The sequence below is a fragment of the Lutra lutra genome, chromosome 2 (assembly GCF_902655055.1).
Source record: "Lutra lutra chromosome 2, mLutLut1.2, whole genome shotgun sequence".
Classification (NCBI taxonomy): Eukaryota; Metazoa; Chordata; class Mammalia; order Carnivora; family Mustelidae; genus Lutra; species Lutra lutra.
In genome coordinates this window covers 102,055,349-102,069,264 of record NC_062279.1, presented here as the reverse complement: position 1 = coordinate 102,069,264, position 13,916 = coordinate 102,055,349, and the positions used below count along the sequence as shown (strand labels likewise).

The following is a 13,916-nucleotide window of genomic DNA, read 5'->3' as shown; positions in this document are numbered from 1 at the left end:
CTGGGGAGGCAGTCAGGGACTTCAACAGCACTTCTATTTTCTGAATTCCAAGCTTCCAAAGATTAGTATTTTGCTCTCTATCTTCTATTTTTCTTAGTTAGACCGATTCAAAGAACCACCTGCTTATGGACCTATGTGTGATATCCTGTGGTCAGACCCCCTGGAGGATTTTGGAAATGAGAAGACTCAGGAACATTTCACTCACAACACAGTCAGGGGGTGTTCGTACTTCTACAGGTGAGGACGGACGGCTCGCCATCGGGAGCACACTTGGTTTATCGATGTTCTAAGTTATCAGTTCATGGGTTGTTTGAGTGTTCATGACGTTTATATAACTTCTCTAAGAAACAAGGCTAAATGAAAGGTTCACTTTACAAGCCTTGTTCTTAGCACTTGCAAAAGGAAAAGATAAATAAAATATTTGTAGGGGCGCCTGGGTGGCTCTCTGCTCGGCGGGGAGCCTGCTTCCTCCTCTCTTTCTCTCTCTACCTGCTTGTGATCTCTGTCAAATAAATAAATAAAATCTTTAAAAAAAATTTGTATAAATACACAGATATAATAACTGTGAATAATAGAAAAGGCATAAAAGAGGCATGTGGTATGAGTGGCGAGAAGCTGAAGAAGATGGTAGAATTTAGTAGAAAATGTGTTGTTTCAAGAACTGAAGGAAAAAATCCAATGCCAGCCTTGATTTTTCATTCAATTATATAATCACTTAAAACATTTTTTACCTGTTTTTGTAACTTAAATCAGGAAAATAATTTTAAATCTGTTAATGAAATGATATTGAACTTACTCTTAAATTTTCTTAAGTTGATTAGACTTCCTGGGTAAATTAAAATTAACATAGCAATCAGTACATAGGGGCCATAGTAAATTTATTTTTAGCCCTTTGACAAGCCACTTTGCAATATTGTGACAGTAATTTTTATACTTGCCAGTGTAGGGGAATCTGCCCATTCTCATTGTTTCAGATCACTTCAGAAAGAAGTCAGCGACATGGTTGGTTTTTTTGCATCCTCACGATTTTCCTGATGTCCACTTGTTGCTTCTGCTTTTGATTAGTCTCTGTTCCACTGGGTGCTCTTAGCATGAGACACACAGTTGATGTGACAGTGGCCAGAATAACAAGAGAAGGAGGTTGTGGAGAAATCGAGAATGTTAAAATGTTAAGATTAAGACATAATCTTTAAAGAAAACAAAATTCAAAACTTATAAACCTAATGTGATGTGCACTGAAATCGATGCTTAATTCCAGCCCCTGCAGTGGAGTAGCTGGAAAGGCTGGGGCAGTTGGGGGTTGGGGGAGACTCTGACACAGGCGCTTGTCTTCTGTCTGGAGAGCCAGCAGCCATCAGTATCTACATAACATTGATCAGAGTTGGTTCAGTGGTGGAACATTTTGTTCCATATCTTAAGTTTTCCTTACAGGGGGAAAAAGTTGCCTTTTATATATCTGTTGAAGTGATTGAAAAATTAGTTTGTGAACAGAAATTCTTGTATACTGTCAAGCATCCTTCAAAGAATACTTTTTGTTATAAATATTAATAAAGCGGTTTGCTCTGAGCCTATTCATCAGAAAGGTTACAAATCATTTCTGTGTTTTAGAAATCTGGGCTCCAGGTCAAATGAGTCTATGTTGGGTGGAATGAAGAAGCATGGTAAAATCATTTCTGCAAAGCCTGAGGTTTCTTTTCAGTAGTTAATGTAGAAGTAATCTTTTATTAAATATGCTAAAAGTTTTAAGGAACAGATAAATGTTGTGGACAAATATCAAAGGGAAGTTTTCGATTTTTAAAATCTGGTGTTACATCCTTCATCATACCGTGAGTGTTTAAATTACTTACTTGATACCTCTGAGCTGTGCTTCAATACTATGACAGCAAACAAAAGCCAAACTTCTTGACTTTGATGTAGAGGCACATTGCCCTGACCTTTCCTTTCATTAATAGTATATATAACATTCTTCTCTTAGTTTTCTGAGTCAGCTGTTCAAGGAAATCATATTCTAAATGAGGTTCTGTACTGAACTTATATAAAGTTATGGTATTTTTGTTTTGTCAATATAGACACAGATGTGTTTACATCAGAGATAAAGTCCATCAACTAGCTAATTAGAAGATTATTCATGTTTTCACACTTTTGTTCTCAACAAAGTGGTTACTTAACTCCTCTCATTAGAGTTTCTTTAGTATCGCTGGCCATGACAAATGCTGAATATTTAAATCCATAGCCTATATAGACTCTGATGAATAGCAAAGGAGTCTGGATTTTGTTTTATCTAAGGAAAAGAAAAAAGACTGTTTCCTTCTCTTAGAGCTTTTTGATTCTTGTCTTTAGTTCACTTGGAGGGGTCAAGGCATCCTCTTGTGGCTGAGCTTGATAGAGCTGACCTAGGGGCACAAGGGAGAGCGATAAAATAAGGGAGAGCGATAAAATTGGTCAAGAAACTCGGTGACAATGCACCTGTTTGAGTTGTTGTCAGTGTAGTTGATTGGCAACTCCCAGTTCTATTTGATGCATTTATATAGAGTCTGCATACTTAATTTGCTATGTCACCCTAGCCTCATCTAACATGGTGTCTGGGCCATGATTTAAATAAAGTGAAGTTCTGCAGAAAAGGGTATCAGTAAGAATGCATGGACGCCACCATGAGTTGGAGAAGAGAGCGTGACTGGGGAAGGAATCCTCTGCTCTGGCCCCAGTGCCGCCATCTTTGTAACCTAAGATCACAGTTTGCAAACTCACATGCCTATGACATCCCGACAGGTGCTTGAGATACTTGAAACAGGCCAAGCCTTACACTGTAAAAATTCGTGAGGCTTCTGACAAATTGAAGGTAAAAGTTTCATTTTCATGTAGACCAAACAAAGCTTTTGGCTGGATTTGGTGCTTGGGTTGGCAGTTTCTGTGTCTGCCTTGGATGAATCACATAAGTTTTGTGTTCTAGGTTTAGCTTACTTCAAAAGGAGTGAGTTACATCAGACCTTCTGAAGTTCCTCTAAACTCTGAGCCTTAAAGAACATCTTGACAGTCATTTTAAAAGCTTTTTTGAAGCTGTAAATCGAGGCTCACTCAAATCACTGCCAGTCTCTTAATCACCCATCAACCATGTGTCTGCTCGTCCCGTGAAGCCCGCCTTCCCCTCTGCAGCTGATGCTCCTGCCAACCCCTTCTACCTGGAGATCCTCTGGTTCCTCCTCCTGCATCATGATTCTCCTCTAACTTGTCCAGCAGATCCCTGCCACTTCTGCTGTCCTTTCTTGGTCATCCTCCTGCTTCAAACATTTTTTTTTCTTCATTTTTCCCTGGAGCCTCCTCTTCCCTTATCTTCCCTGTAAACTGTATAGACTCTATGGTTTGATTACCAGATCTAGCCCCTTCATCTGTTTATCTTTCCTGAGCTGGAATTCTCTATTTCTAGGTGGCTGCTTGAAGTTTTGTCTTAGATGTCCCATGGTCACCTTAACTTCAACTCACCTTGCCTGAAAGGGCTGTAGTTTACTTCCCCACTAGGGATTCCTCCTAGTTTCACCATTTCTATTAATGGTTTCTATTAAGAGTCATGGAGACTAGTAGATATTTTCGCTTATTCTTTTTGCGTGGAAATCACTACCAATCAGTCATCATATCTTATTGACCCTTTCTTAAAAATATCACCAGCACCTAGATCACACTGCCTTCCTTTATTCCCACTCTGAGTTCAAGATTTTCATTTTTAGCTCATTGAAATCACATCTAAATTTCACAATGCCCTTCTCACTCCCTCCTACAAGTCATATGGCTTCCTTAATGGATATCCCTTTTAGAATTCATTCACTCATTCAATTATTTAACAAACATTAGTTGAGCACCTATTATGTATGCCTTCTGTGAGGCTTTATAGATACTCAGAGTGCTGCCTTTGAGGGTGAGTGCCTTTGAGTGGCAAAAACCCATTCACTGTGACAAATAAAATTCAAGGTGAGAAATGCTATGAGAAATGTGGAGATTATCACAGACACACACATACACAGCTATACAGAGTTGGGGGGCCGAACCCAAACAGGTGTGGATTGGAATTTAAGGGACAGGTCATGGTAGAAGTGTTATTAGATCTGAGCTTTAAAGGATGAACAGAACACATCCAACCAGAGTCATCTGGGAAGGCTGTTTGCAGGCAGGGAAAGTGGTGTTCATGAAAATATGGTGGAAGAGAACACATCTAGAAAAATGACCATCCCCCTTCTACTTCTTATCCCCAGTTACAGTTGGCTGCTTTAGTATACACTAGAGCTGAACATACATCTAACTAAGCCATTCTACTTGTATTTTTATATTCACTAGAAATGTGCACATGTTTGTACCCAAAAGATTGCGTATAGCAGCCATATTCATAATAGCCAAGAAATGGAAACAACCCAGATATCTGTTTAATAGAATGAATAATAAATTGTATATCTACATACCTAAGTACAGCGAGTGAGAAGGGGTTCACCAAAGCTGCACATGATACGGGTGAATGCCACAAGGATAGTGATGAGTGGAGGAAGCCCGATACTAGAGCTCATGTTGATAATAGCATTGAAATAAGAGTTTAACATGACAGAAAGATAATCTATAGTGTTCAAAGCCAGAGTGGCTGTGACCTTTAGTGAGGAGGTGATGGTGACTCGAAGGAGCTATGGAGGATGGCTGGGGTTCAGGCCATGCACGTTCTGTGACTTGATCTGAGTGTTAGTTACAAGGGGAAGATAGATCTATCCATTGGCTTTCTTCTGGTTTGGGCAGTTTTCTATATAGATGTTATACTTCAACAAAATGTTTGCCTTAAATAAAAATTGCTCATTTGCTCCTGAGGCAGCCTGCAGTCAGGTGCAAGTGAGCACTTACGCTCTGGCAGGAAGAGTTGGAGCCCTTCCAGGCTTGATACCTGGTGGGTAAAAAGAAATTAGTTGGAGAACCCTGGGGCAAAGAAAAAACAAAACAAAACAGAGGAATCCCTGGGAACAGGTACGCCTGACAGCATCCAGGTGACACCAGGACACCCCAGGGCTTAGGACCTATTGCCCAGCCCCCAGAAGCAGAGGAGGAGCTTGGCAGTCGGTCAGAGTCCTCCCTTACTGCTGGGCTGGGAGAAAGTAAGGACACCAAGGAGGCACGAGAGGCTTCCTCCCAGCCCCTCAGCAGGGGTTGTGAGCTGCCTGCCTATGCTTTGCTGTACCCCGTGAGGGAAAGAAACCTCTCCATCTCTCACCTGTTAGACTGCCCCGTTGAGACTACTCCCGCGATTGAGTGTAAGCTCTGATAAGCTGACAGATTGCTGCTAAGCATTTAGGATATGAAGACAAATACGATAATGTCTGTCTCTTAAGGCATTCAGTATTGCTGGAGAGCAGATATATACACATAATTTACACTACAACATGATGAATGGTATCTTAGACAAATATGTTATGGGATCATGGTGGATGCAGCAGTTCTCCACACCTCAGAGTGAGGCAGGTTTGAGGGGAAGGGTTTATAGGGGATAACTTAGCCAAGGCTTGGTGGAAGAGTAGGCTTTTCCAGAAGAAAAAATACTCAGTAGAAATAAAGACATAAAAGCTATAAAGAAAGCATTTTAATAATGCTGGCTGGCTATATCTTAAAGAGACAGAAACCTGGGAGGTTTAATTCAAGGTCTAAAACATAATTTCATATAGGAAGGAACAAAAATAAGAGAATAAATAGAATGAATAATGAATAATGAATAAATAGAATGAATAATATCTATTTTATCTAATGCCAAAACAGTTTCTCTTGCATTTCTCATGTTTCTCTTTTCTACCTTCTTTGCCTTTGTTCATGCTCAGTCTGCATTCGTCCCTCTCCCACTCTAATTCTAACTCCTTTCCTATCTAGTATTCCCCATATGTCATTGCCTTTGTGATCTAATGTGAGTCACAACTAATAAATTTAACAGTGCTAAAAAAAAAAAAAAATCCATGGATTAAATTTTAAGATCTAATTGGCTTTATTAAACAATTCATGACCTGGGCAGCGCTGAGGGGCTCTGAAGGGCTGGGCAAAATGGAAGGTTTTTATAGGAAGGAGGGTGGGTTGAGGGGTTATTAGCAAAAAAAAAAAAAAAAAAAGTCTTCTTTCAGGCCAGTCACGTTGCTTTGGGTGGGGGGAAGGAGGAAGGGGGCCGTCTCACACAGATTACCTCATCTGCCTGTGGTGGAGGCAGAGGGCCCATGTGACAGATTACCTCACCGAAGCACGTCAGAACATTCCTGATTGACCCGTTAAGATTTACTTTTCTGGGGAAAGTTGAAACTTCCATTAGGTTAGGTATAAAGCCCCAGATGGTGACTTGGACTAAGTGATACCGTTTTAGGCCTATAGGTTCCTTTTTCACAACAGCTACTAACTAGACTCTGGGGTTGCTGACTCACTTCTGTGCTGCCTTCTTTCTTCCACAACATGGTAGCATAGAGAAAATTAGGAATTGTTAAATGTCTACCACTCTCAGTCGGGCCCTAGACTAGGGAATTTACATATATTGCTAACTCATTTAATCTTTATCTCGAGTCTATGATATAAGTGCTACCACCTGCATTTTTACCAGTGAGGTAATTTGGGCTCAAAGAGGTTAAGCCATTTTCCAGAGTTTACACAGGAAATTGGAATAAGAACCCAGATCTAAGGATTCCCACTATTCCATGGAAATTTCCACCTCCCTTTCTACTCAGAGGAAAGCATTCTCTAGTGCTTAAGGGATAATCATGTTCCAAGAGGAAAAAAAAAAACAAAAAACACATTTTCAGAGAGTCTAGCTTTTTCCCCAAACACAGGTTTTTTTTTTTTTTTTTTTTTTTTTGCATGCTGGTAAGTGAGTATCATAAAGCTAGAAGCTGGCCTTCACCGATCTTTGCATTAAGTCTTCTTTCAAGACATGTCCAGGACACTGGGTTAAACAAAATCATGCTAGGTTTGCTTGACAAGGGTGCCCATGGATAGGTTTGAGAGTAGGACTGAGATCCAGCAAGCCCTGTGTTCAAAAGGAGGCCATGGGCCCATGCTTGGGCTTTCTTTCTCTTTCTTGTTGGTAGTCATACTATCTCAGAAGCTTCACCTCATTAATGTGAAGAAAATGAAAAAAGAAAACAAAAGATCTAACATGTGATAGAAATTTTTCAGAAAATTTCCTCAGACCAATATACATTATTTGTTCTATAACATGCTTTACTTTCCTACCTAGGTAATACATATCCTCAAGACAGAAACTACACCTTACACTTACCATACCACCCCTCCCTGTGCCTAATACAATCTTCTAACAAATAGAACAAGTCACCAGTCAGTCTTTGACAAATTATTGGGGAATAAATGATTTTCCAGCTTCCTCCGTGATATTAGGGGTTCTGAACCCTGCTTTCTCTATCATTCTACACATATCTTCTATAGTACTTTTTAGCTTGAATGCTTTTTTGTATATCATCATTACCACTGAAAAGCATAAGAATCTTGTGAAGTTTGTTCATTTGTTGCTTTATATTATCAAAGACTTTAATGTATCCCAGGCAGGCAGTTGACCAATAATGGGAATCTAGATGATATTCAAGTGTTTTCTACATTTATTTAGAAAAATGTTTGTAATTCTTAGAGAGTTTGAATATTTGATTATGTATGCCTTTAAATCTCTAAAGATTTTCATCAAAATGAGTTCCTTCCAAGTAATAATACATGTGTTCCTCACTTAATGCTATTAACCTAGCATATTGCTGCAAGGTTAATTTTATTTTCTTCAGATTACCGTTAAAAATCAGATATATATTTCCATGAGGGAAAATTTAAACACATAAAGGTATTAAACTCAGCATGAAGAAAATATATTAAAATTATGCTTTCATAAATCTAGTATAGGTTCTAACAAAAGGAAAAAATAAATTTTAAAAGTGCTACCAAGCCTTTTGCCCAAGGACAAAAAGTGACCAACCTAGACAAACAACCTCTGTCTTTCAGTGGTACAACAAGGCAATAAACTATCTTTTAAAGGAAGTATTTCAAGGGCACAAGAATTCAATGGCTGAAAGAGATAGGGAAGGAACATTTACTGGGTGCCACCCTATGCTGTCATCCATTGGCTGGGCACTTTATAGCTAAGTATGTCCAAACGTGCTATTTTTTTAAAGACCAATCCGTGTCTCAGCAATTAAGCTTTTTTGTGTTGACACACTGATCTCAAAGGTGATATACTCACCTTTTCCTAGGGTAGAACACAAGTCTTTGAAGATGCATGTTGGTCAGCTCTTGGTCTAGGTACTGTTTTGGACATATTTCCATGTGCATAGGCTGGGCCATCTTCTCTAGTCTGTAGGTTACACTAATGTTTATCAGTTACATGGTGTATTTACTGGACTGACCTGGGACAACTAGGAAGTAAAGGCCTGATGAAGGTCTCCTTTTTTTCTCTCCTTAGCAGATTGATAGAATATTCTAGAACACATATACATATGCATACAAATGCGCATAAATGTGTGCACAGGCACAAAGACTATTTTTTATTTCAAATTCAGTTTTGCAAAGAACTGAATCCTTTTTATAATCAACATCTCTACTATGGTGTGCCATATTAATGGTATTTTTTTTCCTTTTGATCAGGGAATTCTTACAAAATCTGTAACATAGAAACTATTTTCTTTTTTTTTTTTTAAGGTTTTATTTATTTGACAGAGATAGCAAGAGAGAGAGCAGGAATGAAGAGGAGAGAGAGAAGCAGACTCCCCACTAAACAGGGAGCCCCATATGGGGCTTGATTCCAGGACCCTGAGATCATGACCCGGGCTGAAGGCAGATGCTTAACCAACTGAGCCACCCAGGCGCCCCTAGAAACTATTTTCATCTTCTATTTTATAATAAATAATTTGAGTGACATACACTATTTAGTATTTCTTCAAAATATTATTTTGATATTTGATATTGATAAGTATTGTTGCTGAATTATTTCTCATAGTGCATGTAGTTTAGGTTCTAGTGAGCTTCTGCAGTTTGTTTATATTAAAATGAGCATTAGTTTGCTGTCCCTTTATTTGAAATACCTAAAATTTATTCATTTTTATGACATACATTTATCTCGTGAAAAATTTGTAGAGCAGAGACAATGTGATTGCCCAGGGTTCCACAAGTTCAGTTTGTAATTTGAATTTCATTTTGAATAATGTTCTCCTCTTTGGTTTTGAGACTTCCTTAACAGACAAAATCATCTTGATTATATATTTAATATTTTTATTAAGTCAAGGTAAAGCAGCAGTCTTAAGATACAGTTCTGTTGATCATATTTAAAGTGCACAGTTTAAAACCTGTGAATTCAGTGATTCACAGGTTTTAACAGAATCTAAAATTTAAACAGAATATAAAATTCTGTTTAGATTTTGAGTGATATATTGGTTACTGTATTCTCGCCCACTCCCTACCTCAGTCCACTCTGTAGAGCACTCAGGCATGCACAGGCATTCAAATACAAATAGTGCTCTCTTGGAGAAAATCGAGATGGAGGTTTATATTTTCAATTCCATTCTCATGTTATATTGATGCTTCTGTTCACTTGTGCTTAAATGTAGACTTGATAATATCGATGTTTCCTATGAGTGGACATTCCTCTAGTGTTGTTATATAATGACCCGCGTTCTTTGTCCAATTCACGCATCTCCAGCCCTTTCTGATTATGTAAAAAGTGGAGCTGTGGGTGCTTTCTGTGCCACAGGGGAAAAGACCTGTCCTGAGAGCCGAGAGGCTTGTTTCATGAATGATGTACGTTTGATTACATCTGATCGAATCACATAGGTCAGGATGTTACGGACAAATGTGCTATTCTTGACAATTTCATAACAGATGCTTCTTTCTCTTTTCTTTTTGTCTCTGGCAGTTACCCGGCTGTATGTGAATTCTTACAGCACAATAATTTGTTATCTATACTCCGAGCCCATGAAGCCCAAGATGCAGGGTGAGCAGTTTTGTGGGTTTATGGAAACCGTGCATGGCCCCAGGTCACAGCTTCCTCGCTTCGTTCGGGCTGTGGAGGATTCCTTGTGCTAGGCTCTCTCCCTGAAGAAATCAGATCCTAAAATTGTCTTCTGATGACACAGATATGGCAGGGTCCTGGGGAATGAGTGGTCACAAATGTGTGGTAAAGTCCCCTTGAAAGTGCCTCTATGTTTAGCTTGAACAGGTAAGATTTTCAGCCGGCCTTCTTAATTTCTACGGGCCCGTGTGATCTCTTTCCTCTCCCGCTCTTCCCACTGTCCAGTAAGTGAGTACATTACCAGCAGCTTTTCAGTCTCGGTTAGCAATGTGAGTGAGAACTACACATAAATATTTAACATACTGCACAGTGTACTCTTGTTGAAAGAATATCACTCCTGACCCCTGTGAAGTTTTAAAGGACAAAAGCAGAGGCATTTAAATGAGGGAGAAAATTCTATATTCTAACAAATGCACAAGAGGATTTTGTAATACATGGTAAATTTTAAAATTTAGGGTCTAGGGTTAGTCTAATATTTAATATAATTGGTAGGCTTATTGTAAGGGCTTAGAAAACTAAGAAACATCAGATGTTCCGTTTGATAGTGCATTAAATCTGCATTAAGGAGGAAAAGGCATAATGTGTTCTAGGATTTGAAGTCCACTGCCATACTCAGTAGGCTCTACTGAAAGGTATTGTTTGCCTTCAGATGCTTAAACTCATTCCTCCATATTCTGAGTTTTCTGAAAGGGAGGAACACTTCATATTACATAACCTATGTGCTGAAATTAGGAATAGTGGTGTCCGCATTCTGAAGTTAGCCCATATCTGATGATCCTAAGTCAAGGCAGAGCTTATGTTTCTTTCAAAATTAGCTTATTTCAATCAATAATCAACAGGTATGAACTGATCCAATTCTGTGTACTCAGTGTGTTGTAGCTGAGCTTTGATATAACCTGTCGATATGCCAACCAGTCAGGTCCTCAAATAATTTTTTTTTCTTTTTTTCCCCCCAATTTTCAAGGCAGTGGTGTCACCATGCTTTTTTGACTGACTGTCCCAACCGAACATTTTGAGCAGCTTTCTGTTAATCCCACTACAGACCTGTAATCATCTGCTTATTCGAAAATATTTTAAGTTCATCGGTTAAAATCAATTAGCATATTTGCTTGAAATGAGCATTTGATTGATTAAACTGAGATTATGTCATCTAGTTTCTTTGTTTTCATTTGTTGTCAAGTAGGTCTACGTAGCTAATCACCGTTTGTAACGCCAAGATACTAAGATTGGGGGTGTTAATTATCTTTTACATTCTGATTTTTTTCCACCAGCAGAGTTTAGTCCGATAAGCAAAATAAATACTTCTAGAATATTTCAAAAGGTTCTTGAGCGTATATTTTCTCCTAGGGAAAGTAGTATCAAAATATTTGTGAAATTATAAATCTTAAGGTGGCTATTTATCTACCTAAAGGCAGATATTTGAGGTATTTTAAAACCCAACTAAAGTTGGTATGGTTAGTCAGCCAGAAATAACATGACCCAGAATACCCAAGAAATGATAAAATTTTGTTTTGCACTTTATAGGAAATTTTCTAAACCAATATTCCTAAAATCTGTTACATAGAAGTCATGAGATATATTTTCACCTTAATGGAAAAGAGCCAGAGTTTCCTGTATTTTTTGATTATTTGAGGACTAGAGTCCTATTTTTATCTAAGTAGAAGAAAAGTAACTGGCTTATTGGTTTATTTCCAAAGATCTCACAGATGTTCTGTTTCATTACTGATTGATTAAATATTACCCTGCTCAGACAGTAATCTTCGACCTGCAAATGCCAGAAGAGATTGGTAATAAATAAAGTTCTAAAATAGAAACACTTTGAACATGTAAAACCCATAGATTTAACTGCATATCTTTTGAAAAGCAAATTGCTTAGTCAAGACCATAACAGAATATTATAAATATTGTAGATAAATTGAATAATCAGCCCAGTTATTAGTGTGAAAGATTTATATATTGCTCTGCTTATTCAGTCTTATGTCAAAAATATTGGTAAACTTCTAAAAAACATGGTAGGTACAAGGATATCTTCGTACAAAAAGGGACCTTCTTGTTCTCCATTGCACATGTGGATATGAATTATGATTTTGCCTTGAATTCCACCATCCCCCAGGCCTGTTAAACTTAGGAAAGGCCTCTTTGGATATTATCCACCTGATTGTATGTTTTCATGGTTGAGCTTGGGAGGAATCATGTCTGTGTGTAACAGACTTTAGAGAGAAAATTTTGTTTAATGTTACGTAATTGAGTTGTCTCGGAGTGATAAAACGTAACTTGAATATTTTATTTTGAATCTGTAATTTGATACCATCTTCCCCCCCTTAATATCCTGTTGTAACTTGTCTTTATTGTGTTTAGGTATCGCATGTACAGGAAAAGCCAAACGACAGGCTTCCCTTCTCTAATTACAATTTTCTCAGCACCAAATTACTTAGATGTATACAATAACAAAGGTAAGTCGTTTTAGATCCCTCTTGCAGTCTTGCCTACCCTGTGCAATGTTTTATTTGGGTTTGGTTTGAATGGTTAAATGGCTTGGTTTGAAGGATTTTTAGTCATTCTTTTTTTTTCCCTGGCTTTCTCACGTATTGCTGGATGCAAATTTTGTGATTGTCTTCAGAGTTACAGATTCAGTTGGTCAGACGTGGAGCCCAGGCACTGTTATTTTTTAACTGTTCTGCAAGAGATTCTAATGTATGGCAGGATCTACACTGAACTGCTCTGGTAGATAGAGGTTTTAAAAGAAATAATAATTGAAAGTAATCCAAAATCACACCTCTTAAAAAGGATGTGTCTTTCAATGAGAACAGGGTGATTGTGCATGTAAGGGTTTAGGAGAAATGAGCAAAAGCTTTTGCTTCAAATTCAAGTTTAAATTGCATTTATTCAGTACCTACTGTGAGCCAGAGCATGTTCATTTATTAAAAAAAAAAAAATTGAATTAAACTTCAAAATAAATATCCTTAGCCCCCACCCCTTTTAGTATGCAGAATGGGTCTCTGTGGCTAATTGCTTTGCCCCAGGTCACTCAATTAGGTAGTAAAGAACTAAAATCAAACCCACACCTTCTGGTTTAGCATCCTGTCCTTCCTTTATGAAACTCCATACTTGTGTGCCTAAAAAAGACCAAGAAACAAGAGGGCATTCTTTCTGACTCTAGGGAAGAGGGGAGGAGCAAGGGACACATTATCCTCTTTTATCAAGGTAATTTCTATATTCAGATGACATGGAATATTACAGGTATGACGGAATGGGGGATAAAATGTGAAAAAGCCATTAACTCTGGTTGGCATTGGTCTAGATAACATCCTTGCAGCATATCTGAGGGTGAGGGTGGCTTGCTGAGATCCTTGCCTCCCCGCCCCAACACCCCCCCAGCACATCTGTGTTGTCCTATAGATACCTCACATGGCTGTCCCGACCCCATAGCCCAGAGAGACACACCTGTTGGGTGGGGTGGCATGGTCACACCACACAGTCTCTCACACCGCCATTTTGACTGTTGTGGGCCCTCCTCTGTGGCCTTGGAGTGAAGTTATCAGAAGGCACTGTGACATTTCTGTCACAGCGATGGATGGCAGGGAGCAAGGGAGAGTTGTCCCCTGTTTCCTAGTTGCCTGATTTCTAGAAGAGGAGCTGTTTTTAGTACTCTGTGGCAAGAAGCATATAAAGTAAAACAAACCATGTTCTTGGTGTGCCCAGGGCTTATAAGCCAGTTGATGAATTAACACCTTTGGGTGATTTAATACAAATATAAGACACAGCGTCATTAAGTGAAGCTAAGAGAGTTAGCTTAGCTTAACCAACACTGAGTCAGTTGGACAAGGAATCATTTTTCTAGAATGGTCAGAGAATGCCTTGTTTAAGG

At 38.5% G+C, this 13,916-nt stretch overlaps 1 protein-coding gene across 4 annotated transcripts in view; it reads left to right on the top strand.

Annotated features, from left to right (window-relative positions):
* Positions 1-13,916, top strand: part of PPP3CA (protein phosphatase 3 catalytic subunit alpha) — a 323,097-nt gene that overhangs the window by 254,267 nt on the left and 54,914 nt on the right. For all 4 annotated transcript variants that reach the window (XM_047718083.1, XM_047718084.1, XM_047718086.1 and 1 more), the window contains 3 exons: positions 98-237; positions 9,893-9,970; positions 12,407-12,501. In XM_047718083.1, the coding sequence (XP_047574039.1) occupies positions 98-237; positions 9,893-9,970; positions 12,407-12,501 (313 nt within the window). The remainder of the gene's footprint in view (positions 1-97; positions 238-9,892; positions 9,971-12,406; positions 12,502-13,916) is intronic.